Source organism: Dermochelys coriacea, chromosome 10 (genome assembly GCF_009764565.3).
Source record: "Dermochelys coriacea isolate rDerCor1 chromosome 10, rDerCor1.pri.v4, whole genome shotgun sequence".
In the NCBI taxonomy this organism is placed as follows: domain Eukaryota; kingdom Metazoa; phylum Chordata; order Testudines; family Dermochelyidae; genus Dermochelys; species Dermochelys coriacea.
In genome coordinates, this window is record NC_050077.1 from 44,641,857 (window position 1) to 44,665,492 (window position 23,636).

Genomic DNA, 23,636 nt, shown 5'->3' on the forward strand with positions numbered 1-23,636 from the left:
GTTCTCAGGCCTGTGTTATACAGGAGACCAGAGTAGATGATCACAATGGTTCCTTCTGTCCTTGGAATTTATGAGTTTGCTAATATTTGCTGCTTACAAGAATATTAATAAATATCTGAGGCAGGCAAAAACACTGCTTGAAGATCCCCAGCTAATGGGGTGTGAGCCTTTATTTTTTTCTAATTTTCATTTCAATTTTTTCTATTTTAGAAAAGCCAGAGGGTGATGTCATCAATATCATTTACCCTGAAAACTGCATCAAATTATTTTGACTACTTCTTTGAAACTGTGCCTAAAGAAAACATACAGCTGGGAGATATCATCTTTTTTCGTATGGAAACCTCCCTACAGCCTAGAAGCTGCAAGCACGTTGGTGTTTACTGTGGAAAGAAGCGAGTTGTACACTTTGACGGTAAGTTAGTAGAGTATTATTACTATCAGTTATTTCTTAGCAACCAAAAGTGTGCTAGATGCATCAGAAAAACAATTAGACAAGTGGACCGTGCCCCAAAGAGCTTACAGACTAAATTAAAATGTGACAAAACAACTGAAGATGACAAACAAACTAAGGGGATGGTTAGGACAAAATTACAGTAATACAGAAAGAAAAGGAGTACTTGTGGCACCTTAGAGACTAACAAATTTATTAGAGCATAAGCTTTCGTGAGCTACAGCTCACTTCATCGGATGCATTTGGTGGGAAAAAACGGAGAGATTTATATACACGCACAGAACATGAAACAATGGGTTTATGATACACACTGTAAGGAGAGTGATCACTTAAGATAAGCCATCACCAGCAGCAGGGGGGGGAAAGGAGGAAAACCCTTTCATGATGACAAGCCAGGTAGGCTAATTCCAGCAGTTAACAAGAATATCAGAGGAACAGTGGGGGGTGGGGTGGGGGGGAGAAATACCATGGGGAAATAGTTTTACTTTGTGTAATGACTCATCCATTCCCAGTCTCGATTCAAGCCTAAGTTAATTGTATCCAGTTTGCAAATTAATTCCAATTCAGCAGTCTCTCGTTGGAGTCTGTTTTTGAAGCTTTTTTGTTGAAGGATAGCCACTCTTAGGTCTGTGATCGAGTGACCAGAGAGATTGAAGTGTTCTCCAACTAGTTTTTGAATGTTATAATTTTTGACGTCTGATTTGTGTCCATTCATTCTTTTACGTAGAGACTGTCCAGTTTGGCCAATGTACATGGCAGAGGGGCATTGCTGGCACATGATGGCATATATCACATTGGTAGATACGCAGGTGAACGAGCCTCTGATAGTGTGGCTGATGTGATTAGGCCCTATGATAGTATCCCCTGAATAGATATGTGGACAGAGTTGGCAACGGGCTTTGTTGCAAGGATAGGTTCCTGGGTTAGTGGTTCTGTTGTGTGGTGTGTGGTTGCTAGAGAGTATTTGCTTCAGATTGGGGGGCTGTCTGTAAGCAAGGACTGGCCTGTCTCCCAAGATCTGTGAGAGTGATGGGTCGTCCTTCAGGATAGGTTGTAGATCCTTGATGATGCGTTGGAGAGGTTTTAGTTGGGGGCTGAAGGTGATGGCTAGTGGAGTTCTGTTATTTTCTTTGTTGGGCCTGTCCTGTAGTAGGTGACTTCTGGGTACTCTTCTGGCTCTGTCAATCTGTTTCTTCACTTCAGCAGGTGGGTATTGTAGTTGTAGGAATGCATGATAGAGATCTTGTAGGTGTTTGTCTCTGTCTGAGGGGTTGGAGCAAATGCGGTTATATCGTAGAGCTAGGCTGTAGAGAATGGATCGAGTGGTATGATCTGGATGAAAGCTAGAAGCATGTAGGTAGGAATAGCGGTCAGTAGGTTTCCGATATAGGGTGATTAGCACCGTAGTGTCCAGGAAGTGGATCTCTTGTGTGGACTGGTCCAGGCTGAGGTTGATGGTGGGATGGAAATTGTTGAAATCATGGTGGAATTCCTCAAGAGCTTCTTTTCCATGGGTCCAGATGATGAAGATGTCATCAATGTAGCGCAAGTAGAGTAGGGGCATTAGGGGACGAGAGCTGAGGAAGCGTTGTTCTAAGTCAGCCATAAAAATGTTGGCATACTGTGGGGCCATGCGGGTACCCATCGCAATGCCGCTGATTTGAAGGTATACATTGTCACCAAATGTGAAATAGTTATGGGTCAGGACAAAGTCACAAAGTTCAGCCACCAGGTTAGCCGTGACAGTATCGGGGATACTGTTCCTGACGGCTTGTAGTCCATCTTTGTATGGAATGTTGGTGTAGAGGGCTTCTACATCCATAGTGGCTAGGATGGTGTTTTTAGGAAGATCACCAATGGACTGTAGTTTCCTCAGGAAGTCAGTGGTGTCTCGAAGATAGCTGGGAGTGCTGGTAACGAAGGGCCTGAGGAGGGAGTCTACATAGCCAGACAATCCTGCTGTCAGGGTGCCAATGCCTGAGATGATGGGGCATCCAGGATTTCCAGGTTTATGGATCTTGGGTAGCAGATAGAATATCCCAGGTTGGGGTTCTAGGGGTGTGTCTGTGGATTTGTTCTTGTGCTTTTTCAGGGAGTTTCTTGAGCAAATGCTGTAGTTTCTTTTGGTAACTCTCAGTGGGATCAGAGGGTAATGGCTTGTAGAAAGTGGTGTTGGAGAGCTGCCTAGTAGCCTCTTGTTCATACTCCGACCTATTCATGATGACGACAGCACCTCCTTTGTCAGCCTTTTTGATTATGATGTCAGAGTTGTTTCTGAGGCTGTGGATGGCACTGTGTTCTGCATGGCTGAGGTTATGGGGTAAGCGATGCTGCTTTTCCATAATTTCAGCTTGTGCATGTCGGCGGAAGCACTCTATGTAGAAATCCAGGCTGCTGTTTCAACCTTCAGGAGGAGTCCACCCAGAATCCTTCTTTTTGCAGTGTTGGCAGGAAGGTCTCTGTGGGATAATATGTTGGTCAGAGGTGTGTTGGAAATATTCCTTGAGTCTGAGACGTCGAAAATAGGATTCTAGGTCACCACAGAACTGTATCATGTTCGTGGAGGTGGAGGGGCAAAAGGAGAGGCCCCGAGATAGGACAGATTTTTCTGCTGGGCTAAGAGTATAGTTGGATAGATTAACAATATTGCTGGGTGGGTTACAGGAACCACTGTTGTGGCCCCTTGTGGCATATAGTAGTTTAGATAGCTTAGTGTCCTTTTTCTTTTGTAGAGAAGCAAAGTGTGTGTTGTAAATGGCTTTGTGACTTTGTCCTCACCCATAACTATTTCACATTTGGTGACAACGTATACCTTCAAATCAGCGGCACTGCGATGGGTACCCGCATGGCCCCACAGTATGCCAACATTTTTATGACTGACTTAGAACAACGCTTCCTCAGCTCTCGTCCCCTAATGCCCCTACTTTACTTGCGCTACATTGATGACATCTTCATCATCTGGACCCATGGAAAAGAAGCTCTTGAGGAATTCCACCATGATTTCAACAATTTCCATCCCACCATCAACCACAGCCTGGACCAGTCCACACAAGAGATCTACTTCCTGGACACTAGGGTGCTAATAAGCGATTGTCACATAAACACCATCCTATATCGGAAACCTACTGACCGCTATTCCTACCTACATGCCTCTAGCTTTCATCCAGATCATACCACTCGATCCATTGTCTACAACCAAGCTCTACGATATAACCGCATTTGCTCCAACCCCTCAGACAGAGACAAACACCTACAAGATCTCTATCATGCATTCCTACAACTACAATACCCACCTGCTGAAGTGAAGAAACAGATTGACAGAGCCGGAAGAGTACCCAGAAGTCATCTACTACAGGACAGGCCCAACAAAGAAAATAACAGAACGCCACTAGCCATCACCTTCAGCCCCCAACTAAAACCTCTCCAACGCATCATCAAGGATCTACAACCTATCCTGAAGGACGACCCATCACTCTCACAGATCTTGGGAGACAGGCCAGTCCTTGCTTACAGACAGCCCCCCAATCTGAAGCAAATACTCACCAGCAACCACACACCACACAACAGAACCACTAACCCAGGAACCTATCCTTGCAACAAAGCCCGTTGCCAACTCTGTCCACATATCTATTCAGGGGATACCATCATAGGGCCTAATCACATCAGCCACACTATCAGAGGCTTGTTCACCTGCGCATCTACCAATGTGATATATGCCATCATGTGCCAGCAATGCCCCTCTGCCATGTACATTGGCCAAACTGGACAGTCTCTACGTAAAAGAATGAATGGACACAAATCAGACGTCAAGAATTATAACATTCAAAAACCAGTTGGAGAACACTTCAATCTCTCTGGTCACTCGATTACAGACCTAAGAGTGGCTATCCTTCAACAAAAAAGCTTCAAAAACAGACTCCAACGAGAGACTGCTGAATTGGAATTAATTTGCAAACTGGATACAATTAACTTAGGCTTGAATAGACTGGGAATGGATGACTCATTACACAAAGTAAAACTATTTCCCCATGGTATTTCTCCCTCCCACCCCACCCCCCACTGTTCCTCTGATATTCTTGTTAACTGCTGGAATTAGCCTACCTTGCTTGTCACCATGAAAGGTTTTCCTCCTTCCCCCCCCCCCCGCTGCTGGTGATGGCTTATCTTAAGTGATCACTCTCCTTACAGTGTGTATGATAAACCCATTGTTTCATGTTCTCTGTGCGTGTATATAAATCTCTCCTCTGTTTTTTCCACCAAATGCATCCGATGAAGTGAGCTGTAGCTCACGAAAGCTTATGCTCTAATAAATTTGTTAGTCTCAAAGGTGCCACAAGTACTCCTTTTCTTTTTGCGAATACAGACTAACACGGCTGCTACTCTGAAACCTGTCAGTAATACAGAGTTAGTCAGTTAAACTGCTTCTTAAATAGACTGTTCCAGGGACTCCAAAGTCATCTTCAACCCTAACACTATGAAGTACTGTGTGCTGTAGAAAGCACTTGGAATGGCAGTTAGATATGATAAATTGTGTTGTAGGTGGAACATTCAATTCAGCTGTAAGCACAGTTCAGATACATCCTTCCCTAGTTGCTTGGTGAGTTCTGAGCTGGGTATGCCACTTCTTGTCTTCCAGATGATTTCTGGATTTGGGATTCCCCTGCAAATCTACTGGTTACTTTGGGTTTTTCATTAGCTGAACAGTTCATTTGGAAAGAGCCACCACAGGGATGAGTGTGTTATAAATACCTTTAATAACAATTAGCATCAAATATGTTTTTTTTAAATGTAACAAATGGAAAATGGGGATGATTATAACAATGAGTACAAATTGGCAGTTAGGCAATGCAGACAATTGATAAGGGAAGCTGAAGGTATGAATGAAAAAACTCTATGGCCAGTAGGGTTAAGGACAAGAAGAAGAAATTATTTAAACATATCAGGACCAAGTGAAATCCTAGTATAGGATTTTGGTATAGAGCCGATTCTAGAAAAAGCTGATTAAATTCCCAGTCACGATGCAGAAGAGGCAAAAGTATTCCCTAAATATTTCTGTTTTGTGTTTTGAAAAAAGCAGGATGATGTGTTCATATCTTAAAGTAATAAGATGTACTTTCTATTCCATCAGTAACTAAGGAAGATGTTAAACAGCAAATACTAAAGTTTTTTATTTAAAAAATGCTAACTCAGCAAGACCCACTAACGTGCACTCAAGAGTATTAAAAGAAATTGGTTCAGCATCTCTCTGAACCAGTCATGATGATTTTTAACAAATCTTGGAACATTTGGGAAATTCCAGAGGACTGGAAGGAAAAAAAGCTAACTGTGCCAGTATTTTGAAAGGTAAATAGGATGACTTGGGTAACTGTAGGCTTGTTAGACTGACATTGATCCTGGACAAAAGTCATGGAAAGGCCTGCACATGATGCGATCTGTAGAGAATTAAAGGATGGCAGCATAATTAAGCCAATCAAAAAGGTTTTATGGAAAATAGAACTTGTCAAGTAAACATGAGACAGTTTGTTTGTTTTTAATGAGACTACAAGTTTGGCTGATAAAAGTAACTGTGTGGACATAATATACAGTGACAAAGTTGCTCCTCTGCCTTGGTGGGTCCTGCGCTTATTGGCGGATTTGCTCGCCTCAGAGATTCACGGCAGTCCTCAGTTTGGCCACTTTTGCTAGTGGCTCAAACCTGCCATTCACTCAGCTAACCTCATCACTGGCTAGCATGGGGAAAAGGAAGGAGAACAATCCCCACAGTCTCTGCTGATCCACCTAGTGGGTTGGGGGGCAGGCCAGGGATCTTCCCCTCTGGTGGGACCCACAGTCCAGGTCAACTCCTCCTGTATCCAATAGGAAGTTGGGGGGATGTGGGGAACCCGGGCCCGCCCTCTACTCCAGGTTCCAGCCTAGGGCCCTGTGGATCACAGCTGTCTACAGTGTCTCATGTAACACCTGTGTGGCAGCTACAACTCCCTGGGCTACTTCCCCATGGCCTCCTCCCAACACCTTCTTTATCCTCACCACAGGACCTTCCTCCTGATGCCAGATAGCGTTTGCAGTCCTCCAGCAGCATGCTCTCTCACTCTCAGCTCCTTGCGTGCCCCTAACTGACTGGAGTAAGGTCCTTTTTAAACCAGGTGCCCTGATTAGCCTGTCTGTCTTAATGGATTCTAGCAGCTTCTTAATTAGCTCCAGGTGTCCTAATTAGCCTGCCTGCCTTAATTGGTTCCAGCAAGTTCCTGATTGTTCTGGAACCGCCATGGGGAAAGGGACCTGCTTAATCTGGGGCTAATATATCCCTTCAATGACTCTCCTCTAGCCATCTGGGCCAACCCTGTCACAATACTCAAACTTCTATAAGACATTTCATAGTGGTTAAGGCCAGAAGGGACCACGAGAGCATCCATTCTGACCTCCGGTATATCACAAGCCACTAAACATCACCCAGCCACTCCCATCCCAAGCTCAACAACCAGAATTAAAGCAAACTATTTTAGCCCTCTGGAGACTAGACTATGATGTTCCCCAAGCAGAGAATAGGAGGGACAAAGATGCACCAATGCACAACAAATATTGGTGGAGTAGTAAATAATGATGATCACTTGGTAAGATGGGCTCATTTGAACATGAGTTTTTAATACAACCAAATGCTAAGTCCAATATCTAGGAACAAAGAATGTAGGTCTCACAGACTAGAGGACAGTATCCTGGAAAGACATGACACTGAAAAGGATTAAGGGGTCAGGACAGAAAACCAATTGACCATGTTCTTCAAGTGTGATGTGTAGGTTAGAGGGCAAATGGGCCTTAATCTCTAGTTTTGCTTGGCTTGATAGTAAATCTTGAGCCCAAATTCCAAGGCTTCTTTCGTTTGATTGACTATCTTAATTTATTTTTCAATAAAGATATTGAGACTAGCCAGATATATAATACAGGGTGAGAGTTTCAAAGCTGCCTTGGGCTTCCAAATCCCCTAAGATAATGGGATCTGGGCATCCAAATCCCTTAAGCAGCTTTGGAAATTTCACCCATAATGCCTGCGAGGTTTTATTTTAAGGAGGATCCCTATTGTCTAGACAAAGTTTTGAACAGATAAAGGTGGGAGGATGGGGAAAGGCCAAGTGAGCAATCAGGATGGCTTTTCTCTAGGTTGGCATCATATGACTCACCACAACAATGGAAATAGGAAAGGTCCAGAGTTATGTAGTGTCCCACTTTGTCCTGCAGGCCATCTGCTGGGTTTTACTTACTGGATTTCATATTTTGTTTCAGAAGTGCAGTTTTGTTGTGCACATTGAGCGCCAATCCTGCCAGTGATCCTACCCCTCATATTAGAGTTACGAGATAGCAACTGTGGAAAAAACGGGATGGGGGCGGAGGGTAATAGGTGCCTATATAAGAAAAACTCCCCACCCCACCCCCCCAAAAAGGACTGTTCCTTTAAAACCGGGACGGATGGTCACCTTACCTCATATGATATTGGATCTGTACCTTTTAGGAAGGCAAATGCACACATTTCCATCTCTCTCATGTTTGTCTCCTGTCACGTCACAGTGAATGTTCACAGGCCACTGAATACTATTGGTTCTTTTAAAGGAATCACCCACATACACGGAATCGATGCTATGGAAAGAACCAGGGGGAAATATCAGATTTTGAGACTTAAACGAAGAATCAATGAAGACGCTTTCCTGAAGAAGGTAGATGACATGCTGAATGCTGAGGCAACATACCACTGTGTCAAAAACAACTGCATCCATTTTGTACTTTCCCTTTTGGATATGGAAGAGTTTTACCATGAAATAGTAAGTATGTGAATGGGGCAAACCAAGTGGAGTCGGAGGGGTTGTGAGCTTCATCGACTTTTCTGTGGAAGTGATGTTGGGAGCCTCTGCAGCCCAGAGAGCAGACTGACATTCAGAGGGCACAAATTTCAGAGTAGCATTCAGAGGGCACAAAATGGTTTAAGACTGCCTTAGGACCCCATCTGCCTGGGCTGAGGGGTCTGAGCTGCACCCCTTGTAGGCACAGCACAGCAACCCCTCTCTAGCGTTTAGCCTCTCATAATATTTAATCGTCCTGATGAATTCTCAGGCTCAAGCTCAGAAACCCAGCCTCTTGAAAACAGCCTCTGGTTGGTGTGGGGATGAGTGGGATTGAGTTTGTTCTCTTTGTTCTGTCTTACTAGCTAATGCTGATGGCACATGACTGTATCTCTGTGTGATCTCTTTTAGCGTCATAAGCACAGGCACCGACTCCATGGGTGCTCTGGGGCTGGAGCACCCACAGGGAAAAAATAGTAGGTGCTCAGCACCCACCAGCAGCCCTCCCATCAGCTCCTCCCCTCTCCCCAGGGCCTCCCGCCCACTGCGGATCAACTGTTCAGCATGCAGGAGGCACTGAAGGGTGGGGGAGAAGCGAGGGCAGGGCACACTTGGGGGAGTGGGTGGTGGTGGAATGGGGTGGAAAGAGGCAGGGCGGAGGCAGAGCAGCAGCAGGAAGAGGCAGGGTGGGGATGGGGGCTTGAGGGAAGGGGTGGAGTGGGGACAGGGCCTAGGGTGGAGTGGGGGTTGAGCACTCCCTGGCAACTCAAAGATGCCGCCTCTGTACATAAGCAAATTGTGGGGACCAACCTAAGACATTGCTTCCCAGCCCTACTAGCAGGGTGCCCAGCCAGCCATTGATGGGACTTCACCCTGCCTAAGCGCAAGCTAAAAAGTGATGAGCAGGCCCAGGAGTGCAGGGGAAAACAATTCTGCACTAACGAGACACTGCAGCAAAGCCAGAGGGAGGGCTAAGAGCATTGTATAGCAAAGTGCCTCGTTGGGATGGTGGGGGTCAGGATTAACTCTCTCCTCTCATATGCTTGCATCCCTTTGCACCCTGCACATTTGTGAAGAACAAACTGAACCTTACTACTGCTCAGTGAGGGTGACTATGCTAGCCCCCACTCCCACTGCTGAGCAGCAGCCATTTGCACTTTGGTGAGCACTACACAAGGACTTGCACGAACCAAGTCACAATCGCCGTGTGCGTTGTGGGCTGGCCGCTGTATACCTTCTTACTGGCAGCTTGTTCTGGCAGTCTCATTCTTTAACACTGGAGCTTGCCCAGCTTCCAGGGGGAGTCAATCTCAGTGTGAGAAATCTATAAACACAACTAGAGCTGGTCAGTGTAATAGCACATCCTTGCCAGGGCTCGTCCCTCTCTGGGGCGGCAGGGAACCACACTGCCTCGGTTCTTCCTTTCGGTTGTTGACAAGGAATTAGCCTGGCCGCAGGAGTCTCTCACCGCGGCAGCAGTAGAGGCAAACACAAACAGTTATTCACGCCCGGCCCGCAATCGGCAAGCGATAGTGAGTCACGAGCTCAGGACCTCAGGCAGGAGCTGAGCAACTGTTATAAAATTAGCAGGCCCCGTCCCTCGGTCGGGGCAGAGCAACAGAGCATCAGTAGCTCAGGGTCTCGGGCGGGGCTGAGCAAAGGCAGGTAAACAGCAAGCCCAGGCCCTTGGCTCAGGAAAGCCTGGGAGAGGGGGAGACTGCCACCCACAAGTTGGGTGGCGGGGGGGATGTAGGCCCACCGACTCCACTGCGTTCCAGCCCGGGGCCCTAGCAGCGGCAGAAGGCCTACTACTGAGTCAGTGGGGATCCTGGCCGCAACACACTGACATAGGCTCTGGCAGTGCTGCAGCCAGATTAGGGTCAGCTGCCCCTGGGCTACTTCCGAACTCCCTCTCTAGAGGTACCTGGGTCAGGACGATGTCCTCCGGGGGGTCAAGTACCATGGGCTCCTCAGGGTAACTGGCAAGGGTAGGCTTGACAGCTCCTACGGGCTCTGGTCAGTATCAGGCGTCAGCAGGTCAGGTCAGGCCAGTCTTTGGGTCCACCACTGGTTGCCAGGGTCTCCCAACCAGGAGCTAGGCCGCAGGCATCTGGCCTTTCTGGCGGCTGCTCTTCTAGTGAGCTCTGGGGTTAGGCTTTTATACTTGACCTCTAGGGAGCAGGTGCAGGATTCGCTGGCTCCATCCACTTTGGTATCCAGAGAGACTCGTCCCTCTCCGAGGTGGTGGGGAACGCCCCCATGCAGCAATATGCAGTGTTTTATCTCGTTTGTCTGTTTGCAGTCTCCAGGACACAGTTATCAGAGAGTAATTTCATAATTTCACCTACAGAGTTGTTACAAACATTTCACAGTGAAATTAATGACCAGTGTGTTAGTAGATTTCAAACAATGTTACATGTCACCTTTTAAATAAGTATCATGACACCAGTGCAGGGCTGCCCCGGGGGGGGGGGGGGCAAGTGGGGCAATTTGCCCCAGACCCTGCAGAGTACAATAGTATTGCAACTTTTTTTTATGGAAGGGGCCCCCGAAATTGCTTTGCCCCAGGCCCCCTGAATCCTCTGCAATACTGGGCGGCACTGCACCAGTGTGAAGTGTAGTGAGTATGTCAGGCCTGACAAGAGGAGTGACCTGCAAAAAATAGTCTGTGTCAAACGCCCTAGTCTTAGTTCCTTGAGGGTCCTGGTTCCCATCCCCTGTGGAATTGCAGACAAACCCTGGCCCATGGTGGTACATAAATACAGAGAGACTTAACTTAATTCAATCAGGTTTGCCCAGGATATTTAGGAAATGGGCATCTGTCGCAACCAGCCCTAAACAAAATGCCGAAAAAGAAAGATTCCCCCATGGCATCCAGTTAACAAGCTTCTTTCTTTTGCAGGTAGAAGATGGCAATGGAAATGATGCAGGAGAACAGGTGAGTATTCCCCACTACCCTACATGCTACCTACCTAGAAAGAGTTACCATTAAATACAACATCACCACCAGTTAAGGCTACCTAAGTGATATAGATTCATAGATTTTAAGGTCAGAAGGGACCATTACGATCATCTAGTCTGACCTCCTGCACAATGCAGGCCACAGAATCTCACCCACCCACTCCTGCAATAAATCTCTCACCTATGTCTGAGCTATTGAAGTCCTCAAATCATGGTTTAAAGACTTTAAGGTGCAGAGATCCTCCAGCAAGTGACCTGTGCCCCATGCTACAGAGGAAGGCGAAAAACCTCCAGGGCCTCTCCAATCTGCCTGGAGGAAAATTCCTTCCCGACCCCAAATATGGAGATCAGCTGAACTCTGAGCATGTGGGCAAGATTCACCAGCCAGATACCCAGGAAAGAATTCTCTGTAGTAACTCGGATCCCACCCCATCTAACATCCCATCACAGGCCATTGCACCTATTTACCATGAATAGTTAAAGATCAATTAATTGCCAAAATCATGTTATCCCATCATACCATCTCCTCCATAAACTTACTGAGTTTAATCTTGAAGCCAGATAGGTCTTTTGCCCCACTGCTTCCCTTGGAAGGCTATTCCAGAACTTCACTCCTCTGATGGTTAGAAACCTTTGTCTAATTTCAAGTCTAAACTTCCCGATGGCCAGTTTATGTCCATTTGTTCTTGTGTCCACATTGGTACTGGAATTAAATAATTCCTCTCCCTCTCCAGTATTTATCCCTCTGATATATTTATAGAGAGCAATCATATCTCCCCTCAACCTTCTTTTGTTTAGGCTAAACAAGCCAAGCTCCTTGAGTCTCCGTTCGTAAGACAGGTTTTCCATTTCTCGGGTCATCCTAGTAGCCCTTCTCTGTTCCTGTTCCAGTTTGAATTCATCCTTCTTAAACATGAGAGACCAGAACTGCACACAGTATTCCAGATGAGGTCTCACCAGTGCCTTGTATAACGGTACTAATACCTCATTATCTCTACTGGAAATACCTTGCCTGATGCCTCCCAAGACCGCATTAGCTTTTTTCACGGCCATATCACATTGGCAGCTCATAGTATTCCTGTGGTCAACCAATACTCCAAGGTCCTTCTCCTCCTCCGTTACTTCTAATTGATGTGTCCCCAGCTTATAATTAAAATTCTTGTTATTAATCCCTAAATGCATGACCTTACACTTCTCACTATTAAAATTCATCCTATTACTATTACTCCAGTTTACAAGGTCATCCAGATCCTCCTGTATGATATCCCGGTCCTTCTTTAAACTGGCAATACCTCCCAGCTTTGTATCATCCGCAAACTTTATTAGCACACTCCCACTTTTTGTGTCGAGGCCAGTAAAAAAAGATTGGTCCCAAAACCGATCCCTGAGGAACTCCACCAGTAACCTCCCTCCAGTTCCTCCCTTACAGTTCACCTTTCAGTATGATCCGCTGTTGTCTCCCTTTTAACCAATTCCTTATCAATCTTTCATATTGATCCCCATCTTTTCCAATTTAACTAATAATTCCCCATGTGGCATGGTATCAAACGCCTTACTGAAATCTAGGTAAATTAGATCCACTGCATTTCCTTTATCTAAAAAATCTGTTACCGTTTCAAAAAAGGAGATTAGGTTGGTTGGTTTGGCACGATCTACCTTTTGTAAAACCATGTTGTATTTTGTCCCATTTACCATTGACCTCAATGTCCTTAACTAATTTCTCCTTCAAAATTTTTTCCAAGACCATGCATACTACAGATGTCAAACTAACAGCCCTGAAGTTACCCGGATCACATTTTTTTCCCCTTTCTTAAAAATAGGAACTATGTTAGCAATTCTCCTGTCATACAGTACAATCCCTGAGTTTACAGATTCATTAAAAATTCTTGCTAATGGGCTTGCAATTTCATGTGCCAATTCCTTTAATATTCTTGGATGAAGATTATCTGTGCCCCCCGATTTAGTCCCATTAAGCTGTTCATGTTTTGCTTCTACCTCAGATATGGTAATATCTACCTGCATATCCTCATTCCCATTTGTCATGCTACCATTATCCCTAAGATTCTCACTAGCCTTATTAAAGACTGAGGCAAAGTATTTGTTTAGATATTGGGCCATGCCTAGATTATCCTTAACCTCCACTCCATCCTCAGTGTTTAGCAGTCCCACTTCTTCTTTCTTTGTTTTCTTCTTATTTATATGGCTATAGAACCTTTTACTATTGGTTTTAATTCCCTTTGCAAGGTCCAACTCTACTTGACTTTTAGCCTTTCTCACTTTATCCCTACATGTTCTGACCTCAGTAAGGTAGCTTTCCTTGCTGATCCCTCATGTACAAGACCTTAAAAGCAGGCAAATAACCAGTGAAGGGAAACATTGTTCACCTGTCATAAGAATCATCATTGCACTAACCTCTCTCACTGAGACTCCAGCCATCCACCGGGAAACTGGTGCACACACCAGTCCTGCAACTCACACTCTAATGCAGACTTTTTCAGACTTTTTTCTCCAATACATAAGAGACAATCACATATTCTGATGCTCAAGTCATTATATTTTCAAATTACTGCAGTTGGCTTCAGGGTTCTGTGTTAGGGTGTCAGTTACAGGAATATTGTGTATTTGTCTAAGCTGGGAGTTTCCTAGTGGACAGCTGGAATCTGTCAGCGAGAGTGGTTAGTGCAGTGATGGATGCTATGGACAGTGAACAATTTTTTCCCTGACTTTAAGGGCTTGCATGTGGGGAGGTGTCATTTAGGCAGCCTTAACTGCTGGCTGTGGATGTGTTTTGGTGGTAATTTCCTTGGTTTTTGGCATGCATGTGGCAGGGGGTGAGCGGGACTGTTCAGGGGATTTTGGAGAAGAGGGGTGGACTGGTTACACTTTTGTGGAAGGGGCTCACCTCACCAAGACAGATCCACAGATCTGAGTGCCCGGGCTTGAAGGGAATAAAATAAGACAGCGATAAAGAACTAGATCTTCATCGCTCAGAGGTGCCTCTGTTGGGGCATGGTAGCTCCACCTGTGCTAAACAGAAGGTGGGGAAGGTTCCTGCGGTTCCTAGGGTTTGGGAGGCACAGGGATCATCAGGTAGGTAAATTGCTAAATCCTGTAACTTGCAGCCACAGATAAATGCTGGCACTGATTTATAGTATCCTTTCAAATTTGGGCCCTAATCGTTGTAGTGGAAATCACTGAAACTGACTAGCTTTAGATCAGCAGTGTCCATAGAAAATGAAAACCAGGTAGCCAGGGCACATTGCTTAATAGGATGGGTGGAAGTGGGGAATCTCATAGGCAGGTCCCAGCCTGTGAACAGCAGCTGGTTTTTCATTAGGGCCAGTTGTCAGAGGAGTTGGGCTGGGCTGGGAGTGCAGTTCCTGGGGTAGCCTCAGAGAGTCAAAGCTTTTTAGGCCAGAATGGACTCTTATGACCATGTACCTGGACGTCCTACATCAGAGGCCAGAGAACCTCTCCCAGAGAACTTCCTCCCTCTGGTTTCCTGTTACCTTGACAACAGGGCAGGCAGTGTCTCTGAAGGGGCCTGAGGTGTCCAGTTTTCACTGTAGCCCCTCATGGTGTGTCTACACTGCAATAAGACACCGGCAGCTGACCTGTGCCAGTTGGGTTGGGCTAAGGAGCCATTTAACTGTGGTGTAGCCATTCTGGCTCGGATTGGAGCCACAGCTCTAGCAGCCTGCGAGGGGGGAAGGCATAAAAGCAAATACAGTACAGTACTGTGTTAAATGTAAACTATTAAAAAAATAAAGAGAATTTTTTAAAAAAAAAATTTGACAAAGTAAGGAAACTCTTTCTGTGTGTGTTTCCTTTAAATTAAGATGGTTAAAAGCAGCATTTTTCTTCTTCATAGTAAAGTCTCAAAGCCGTATTAAGTCAATGTTCAGTTGTAAACTTTTGAAAGAACCATAATGTTTTGTTCAGAGTTATGAACATTCTCCATTCCCGAGGTGTTTGTAACTCTGAGGTGCTACTGGAGAGCATCCTGTGTCAGATGCACGACCAACAACTGTCATTTGGCTGCTCATGCTGGGTACAGCTCAAGTGGCAACAGTTAAAGCTGCAGCAGTGCTAGCAACCCCAAAGTGGGTTTGTTTCTAGCAGAACTGTGCACCTCACGGTTTTATACTGCTGTCCCTCACTACAGCATCTGACCACCTTCCATGTAAAATCAATAGAAATAACGAAGTTTCTGGTGGACTTCACAGAATCTCTGGTACTTCTCCTTTTGTGGTGAAAAAATAAACCCCAACAAGGGAATTTTAATTTTTAAATCTTATTCTTTTCCCTCTCTGCATACCAGCAAGAGAGCAGTGAGCGGGGCACGGGCTTCATCTTTTCCAAGGTGCAGCAAGGCTCTCTTCTCCTCCTAATATGTCTGGAGTATCCTGCCTCCAGGCACCCCAACACGGGCAATTCACTGCCTTATCCCCTCTGCTGTGTCGGTGTCCCTGAAGAAGCACTGTTGATGCCATAGTTTGTAAGGCACATGGGGAGCTTTCAGTACGAAAACTCTATACACGGCGATATTATGCTGTATTTAATGTATTTTACTTATTGCATCGGTACAGCATGACGGGTAGTGGTCTGCAAAGTGAAGCATCAGGCTTGGTTGGCCACTGCTTGCCCCTTGCATAGAGGTTATATCTTTTATTGGACCAACTTTGGTTGGTGAGAGAGACAAACTTTCGATCTACACAGAGCTCATCCTCATGTCTGGGAAACGTACTTAGAGTGTCACAGCTAAATACAGGGTGGAACAGATTGTTTAGGATAAGTAGTTAATACATATTTCATGGGACCATTCAAGGTGAAGTGGCCCATTAACAACCCTCCAGTCACGGGGAGGAAAGTAAAGGGGAGGAAACAGATGGGGGGTTGTTAATGGGTTATAGGTTGTTGTAATAAGCCATGAATGGACCAGTGTCTCTGTTCAGTCCATGGTTTTTAGTGTCTAGCAGAGTTATGAATTTAAGCTCCCAGGCTCCTCTTTCCCTCAAAGGGAATTAAAACCAATAGTAAAAGGTTCTATAGCCATATAAATAAGAAGAAAACAAAGAAAGAAGAAGTGGGACTGCTAAACACTGAGGATGGAGTGGAGGTTAAGGATAATCTAGGCATGGCCCAATATCTAAACAAATACTTTGCCTCAGTCTTTAATAAGGCTAGTGAGAATCTTAGGGATAATGGTAGCATGACAAATGGGAATGAGGATATGCAGGTAGATATTACCATATCTGAGGTAGAAGCAAAACATGAACAGCTTAATGGGACTAAATCGGGGGGCACAGATAATCTTCATCCAAGAATATTAAAGGAATTGGCACATGAAATTGCAAGCCCATTAGCAAGAATTTTTAATGAATCTGTAAACTCAGGGATTGTACTGTATGACAGGAGAATTGCTAACATAGTTCCTATTTTTAAGAAAGGGGAAAAAAATGTGATCCGGGTAACTTCAGGGCTGTTAGTTTGACATCTGTAGTATGCAAGGTCTTGGAAAAAATTTTGAAGGAGAAATTAGTTAAGGACGTTGAAGTCAATGGTAAATGGGACAAAATACAACATGGTTTTACAAAAGGTAGATCGTGCCAAACCAACCTAATCTCCTTTTTTGAAAAGGTAACAGATTTTTTAGATAAAGGAAATGCAGTGGATCTAATTTACCTAGATTTCAGTAAGGCATTTGATACCGTGCCACATGGGGAATTATTAGTTAAATTGGAGAAGATGGGGATCAATATGAACATCAAAAGGTGGATAAGGAATTGGTTAAAGGGGAGACTGCAACGGGTCCTACTGAAAGGCGAACTGTCAGGTTGGAGGGAGGTTACCAGTGGAGTTCCTCAGGGATCGGTTTTGGGACCAATCTTATTTAATCTTTTTATTACTGACCTTGGCACAAAAAGTGGGAGTGTGCTAATAAAGTTTGCAGATGATACAAAGCTGGGAGGTATTGCCAATTCGGAGAAGGATCGGGATATTATACAGGAGGATCTGGATGACCTTGTAAACTGGAGTAATAGTAATAGGATGAAATTTAATAATGAGAAGTGTAAGGTTATGTATTTAGGGATTAATAACAAGAATTTTAGTTATAAATTGGGGACACATCAATTAGAAGTAACGGAAGAGGAGAAGGACCTTGGAGTATTGGCTGATCATAGGACGAGTATGAGCTGCCAATGTGATATGGCTGTGAAAAAAGCTAATGCGGTTTTGGGATGCATCAGGAGAGGCATTTCCAGTAGGGATAAGGAGGTTTTAGTACCGTTATACAAGGCACTGGTGAGACCTCATCTGGAATACTGTGTGCAGTTCTGGTATCCCATGTTTTAAAAGGATGAATTCAAGCTGGAGCAGGTACAGAGAAGGGCTACTAGGATGATCCGAGGAATGAAAAACTTGTCTTATGAAAGGAGACTTAAGGAGCTTGGCTTGTTTAGCCTAACTAAAAGAAGGTTGAGGGGAGATATGATTGCTCTCTATAAATATATCAGAGGGATAAATACAGGAGAGGGAGAGGAATTATTTCAGCTCAGCACCAATGTGGACACAAGAACAAATGGGTATAAACTGGCCACCAGGAAGTTTAGACTTGAAATCAGACGAAAGTTTTTAACCATCAGAGGAGTGAAGTTTTGGAATAGCCTTCCAAGGGAAGCAGTGGGGGCAAAAGATCTATCTGGTTTTAAGATTCTACTCGATAAGTTTATGGAGGAGATGGTATGATGGGATAATGGGATTTTGGTAAGTAATTGATCTTTAAATATTCAGGGTAAATAGGCCAAATCCCCTGAGATGGGATATTAGATGGATGGGATCTGTGTTATCCATGAAAGAATTTTCTGTAGTATCTGGCTGGTGAATCTTGCCCATATGCTCAGGGTTTAGCTGATCGCCATATTTGGGGTCGGGAAGGAATTTTCCTCCAGGGCAGATTGGAGAGGCCCTGGAGGTTTTTCGCCTTCCTCTGTAGCATGGGGCATGGTTGACTTGAGGGAGGCTTCTCTGCTCCTTGAAGTCTTTAAACCATGATTTAAGGACTTCAATAGCTCAGACATGGGTGAGGTTTTTCATAGGAGTGGGTGGCTGAGATTCTATGGCCTGCGCTGTGCAGGAGGTCAGACTAGATGATCAGAATGGTCCCTTCTGACCTTAGTATCTATGAATCTTTTGAAAGTGGTGTGCAGGCTTCCTTTGAAGACGAGGCATGATAGGACAGATATGGAGTTATCGTTGTGTGAAAAGTGTTCACCCACAGGTGATAAGGTATTGTATTTTATCATTTTCCTGTGTGAGTTCATTCGAGAGCTTAGTGATTGTCTGGTTTCACCCACATAGTTGTTACTGGGGCATTTAATGCATTGGATGAGATACACTATATGTTGTGATAGGTATGTGTAGGACCCATAGATCTTGAAAGTTGCATTGTGCAGGGTATTGAACACTGTAGCAGTGGAGATATATTTGCAGGTTTTGCATCTGTTGTTCTGGCAGGTTTTGATGCTGCTTTGAGTTGATACGTCCTGGTCTGTGGGGAGCTTGCTTCTGCTGATGAGCTTGCAGAGGTTGTGAGGGGATGTTTGAAGGCCAGGAGAGGGGGTTCAGGAAAAATTTATTTCAGGATGGGTCCCCATTGAGGATGGGTTGTTGTTGTTTAATGATACCCTGTATGGGTTCCACTGTGGGGTGGTAGGTGACAACAAGGGGTATGCAGTCAGAGGGGGTTTTATTTCTGTATTGAAGCAGGTTCTCTCGAGGTATTTGAGTGGCCAGTCCCATGTTGCAATCTACTTCTCTGGTGGTGTGTCCTTGTTTGGTGAAGGTGGTTTTGAGTTTAAGGTTTATATCCCAGACTTTCTCCTTGGCGCATAGTCTGCGGTATCTGAGTGGCTGGCTGAAGAAAACAGACTTCTTGGTGTGTTTGGGGTGGTTATTGGATCTATGAAGGTTGGTGTGGTGATCCGGGGGTTTCTTATATGTATATTGTTGTCTGTTTGGATTCCATTGTTGAAGCTGATTGTGGTATCCAGGAAGTTGATGCTGGTGTGGGAGTGTTCCAGAGAGAGTTTAATGGATGGGTAATGATTCTTGAAATTGTGGTGGAAATCTACAAGGGAGTTTAAGTCATCTGTCCAGAGGATGAAAATGTCATCAATAAATTTCAGGTATTTCATTGGATTTGTGGTGCCTTTGTCCATAAATTCTTCTTCAAGCTGGCCCATGAAGAGGTTGGTGTATTGGGGAGCTATTCTATGCCTCTTGCATAGTCATTCAGACAAGTGCAAAGTGGACATAAAAACTAGCAGTCTGACTTGTCAACAATTTACATCCACTTTACACTCAAGGAAAATAGAATGGAGATTCAGGACCGTTATTCTGAGGTACAAGATGCTGGGAGAAGTTGGGTATCTAAAGACTGTTCTACACTTAAAAGCTAAGTCAATCTAAATTCACATCCTACAGTGCTGCAGTTAAGATGATCTAGTCCCGAGTGTCGACATGGCTAGGTTGACAGAAGAATTCTATGCCCCTCAGAGAGGAGGATTACCTACAATAGCAGAAAAACCCTGTCTTTTGCTGTAGGGATTGTCTATACCATGGCACTACAGTTGTATAGCTGCAGTGCCATAGCACAGACAGAGGCGATGCGTGTGTTGGGGCACATGGAGTCATGTGTTTCCCCCAGATTTCTGCCCTGGGAAGAGGCAGGAGCAGCTGGGAGATGGAGGGAGAGGAGATTGAGGGCAAGGGAGGACATGACTTGAGCTGTTCTGGGGGGTGGCCAAACCTTTAAATTGGGTCCCCCCCCGACTATCAGCAGGTACAGGTCACCTCTGAGCACAGACATGACTCTAGAGAAGATTTCTACTACAGAGCAGCGCAGAGAATGAAAGCAGGGGAGAGCCATGAGTCCACTGCATTAGTGCTTCCCCTACAGCCATGGGATTTCTTCTTCATAAACCTGTTTGTTTCTCAATTCCATTCTCTTCTAGGTGCCCCTGAACATGACAGGACAAGTGGATCAGAATGAGTGCAACAGAGCCAGACAATTTCAGAATAACCTGCCACAGAGAGAAATTCCCTTACGCAATTTTTCATAAGGACATAAAAAATAATGTTTGGTAGGATATAGATATTCAGGCCTGTCTGTAAATGCATATGCTTTAAGAATTTACATATATGTTTATCATTTAGCTAGTTATAGAGGTGTATAATCTGAGGCCTGGTTCTTTGGCTAAACAGCAGAGGCAGCCATAAGCTGGGAAGCAACCGGTCACATCCTCACATTCCAAACCAGTCACATTGAAATAAGGTGCTACTGGGCTGTTAGGAATACAATCCTGCCCTGATAATGCCTATCACCACCAGATAAAGATAGTTAAAGAAAACTTAATTTGATAGCATCCTGTCTGGCAAGAAATCGTTTCTCAATAGTTGAGGTTGTGAAACCCTCATTTCTGTATGTTTTATCTTTATGGCCCCCACTTTTCTATTGTTAATCTGTCTGGTTCTCTAATTGTTTCTGTCTGCTGTATAATTAATTTTGCTAGGTGTAAGTTAATTAGGGTAGTGGGATATAATTGTTTAGAAAATTATGTCACAATATGATAGGATTGGTTAGATAGATTGCAGTAAAATGATTGGTTAAGGTATAGCTGAGAATATTAGTATATAAATTAGGGGCAAACAGGAAGTAAGTTGGGATTTGAAAATAAGGAAAAAGGAACTTGGATTTAAGCTTGCTGGAAGTTCATCCCAATAAACATCTAATTGTTTGCACCTTCGGACTTCGGGTATTGTTGCTCTCTGTTTACGTGAGAAGGACCACGGAAGTGAGAGGGTGAAGGAATAAGCCCTCTAACAATGCTGTACAAAACAGGGTCTGAAGCAGAGGTTGCATGATAGGCTGCATGGTGTAATAGGCAAGGCACAGCATGCCTAGGCAGTGGTGAGCTGGAGCCGGTTATTAAATTTAGAAGCCCTTTTAGAACCGGTTGTTCCGCGAGGGACAACTGGTTCTAAAAGGGCTTCTAAATTTAACGGGCCAAAAGTGGCACCTTAGGCGCAGACTCCAGGGGTGCTCCAGGGCTGGAGCACTCAAGGGGAAAATTTTGTGGGTGCAGAGCACCCACCGGCAGCTCCACGCCCAAGCTCACCTCCGCTCCACCTCTACCTCCTCCCCTGAACGCACCGCCCCGCTCTGCTTCTTCGTCCCCCTCCCCCAGCTTCCCACAAATCAGCCGTTCGCGCGGGAAGCCGGGGCAGGCTGAGAAGCAGGCGGCAACTTCACACTCAGGCCCAGGGAGGCAGAGGTGAGCTGGGGCGGAGGGGAGGGGGCGTGAGGAGGGCCGCCCGCACCGCAGCAAGTAACCCAGGGGTGGGGGCATGCAGGGGAACCGCTCTTCACCCCAGCTCACCTCCGCCACCCTCAGCCTGAGCGGGAAGCCACCACCTGCTTCTCAGCCCTCCCAGGCTTCCCACTGAACAACTGATTCGCGGGACGCCGGGGGGGTGTGTGGAGAAGCAGAGCGGGGCGGTGCATTCAGGGGTGGAGGCGGAGGCACAGCAGAGGTGATCTGGGGCTGGGCGCGGGGTGGGGAGCTGCCGTGGGTGCTCTGCACCCACCAAATTTTCTCTGTGGGTGCTCTAGCCCCGGAGCACCCACGGAGTCGGCGCCTAAGATGCCACTTTTGATGTTATCAGTAGGGGAGCAGCTGCTCCCCCTGTTCCCCCACTAGATATGTTTCCCCGTCCCTAGGAGCCAGAGGGACCTGCCGGATGCTTCCTGGGAGCTGCCCCAGGTAAGCATCTCCGGGACTCCCCACCACGCCCCCTGGCAGGTGCCACTGGCTCTTAGGGGTGGGGTGGGCACCTACTACGGTGGCCCACGAGACCCTTCTGCCCAGTTTTGGGGGCAGTCAGGGGACAGGGGAGGGGGGTGGATGGGGAAGGGGTCCTGGGGGGGCATCAAGGAATGCAGAGGGTTGGATGGGGCAGGGGGCGGGGGTAGGCAACGACCCCCTCGTGGAGTGAGGAGGGAACCAGTTGTTAAGATTTTGGCAGCTCATCACTATGCCTTGGTCTCTTCCCAACTCTGGGGTCTCTTCCCAACTCTGCCACTGAGCCTGTTTGGAGCCTCTAGGTGCTACTTAACCCCATAAACAAACAAGCAATAAATAATGTGTTTCTCAGGAAACCTTGGCCTACGTGTGGTACTTTGGGGCATTCCAGGAGCTTTGTGTTCTGTTTTGTTTACAGTAAGTTGGACGGTGCTGGCTTTTTGTGGATTTTAAAGCAATACATAAATATTTAAAATCCTAAAAGCAAATTACATTTTGTAGCACCACCTACAATAAAAAAATAAAACTGTGTTACAGGTGGCAATTTTCTGAATATTTCACTATCCCTGAAGCCTCTGTGCTCAAGACAGTTTTAAATAATCTTTCCATTTTAGTATAATTCCACCCAAAAACACATTAAAACTGCCTTTTTCCTTTTTAGAAAAATAGGAAATCTCACACACAAAGCTACGTGAAAAAATAAAATTAAGGTTGCAAAGTTGAGCACCAGAATTAAGGTTGGCTGTGGACCCTTAATTCAGCCCCTGTGTGAGTGTGCATTATAATACAGTCTTTAGTTACATGATCACATCCTATTTTGTTCCACAGGACCCCTGCCTCATTCAGTGCATGGGATGGAGGGGGCTCTGAGAATGAATTCAGGTTGTATAGGGAGCGAGACTGTTGTCTGTAGGACCCTACCTTGTTCACTCTTGAAGTTGAAAGGTGCGGTGAGTAATGAAGGAAGAAGAGAACCATAAGAAGAGAAAGTATTGTCTTTTGGATAAGGCTGTTAAGTGTCACCCTGGAGAATTGGAGTCTGTCCCTGCCTCTGCCACAGAGTTCCTGTGCAGTACTCAGCAGGTCACTTCACCCAGACTTTTCCCAGGGGTCCTAATCACCTGTTCCAGGAACCCCTCTTGAGACACTGGGGTCTGCTTGTCAGAACTGCTGACACACACAGCTGCTCCTGAAACCAGTAGGAACTGTGGATGCCCAAGCAGTGTGGTCAGGGGTGGGGGATGAGTGGAGCTTAGAGCCTGGCAGACCTGTGTTCTAATCCTCACCACTGATTTACTGGTAAGTCTTCCTGTCTTGGTTTCCACCTCTGAGAAATGGGGGTGGTGATGCTTCCTTGGCTGGCTGGGGAGATGAGTTCCTGAATGTTTGTAAGTCCCTCACCTACAAGGGTGATGAGCACTACAGACAAGCCTGGGAGGTAGTTAGTCTGTATTCAGGGCAGGGTTTGGACGGGGAGCAGTAAATAAAGCTGGGAGCCACACAGTGAATGATGTAGATGAGAAAAATATT

General features: G+C 45.5%; 1 protein-coding gene across 2 annotated transcripts in view; it reads left to right on the forward strand.

Annotated features, from left to right (window-relative positions):
• The window catches only part of LOC122456190, a 37,309-nt gene extending 16,092 nt beyond the window's left edge, over positions 1-21,217 (forward strand). For both annotated transcript variants that reach the window (XM_043494436.1, XM_043494437.1), the window contains 4 exons: positions 211-412; positions 8,054-8,262; positions 11,183-11,218; positions 20,259-21,217. In XM_043494436.1, coding sequence (XP_043350371.1) covers positions 211-412; positions 8,054-8,262; positions 11,183-11,218; positions 20,259-20,366 — 555 coding nt within the window. In that variant the 3' untranslated portion in view covers positions 20,367-21,217. The remainder of the gene's footprint in view (positions 1-210; positions 413-8,053; positions 8,263-11,182; positions 11,219-20,258) is intronic.
• Positions 21,218-23,636: the final 2,419 nt, after the last annotated feature.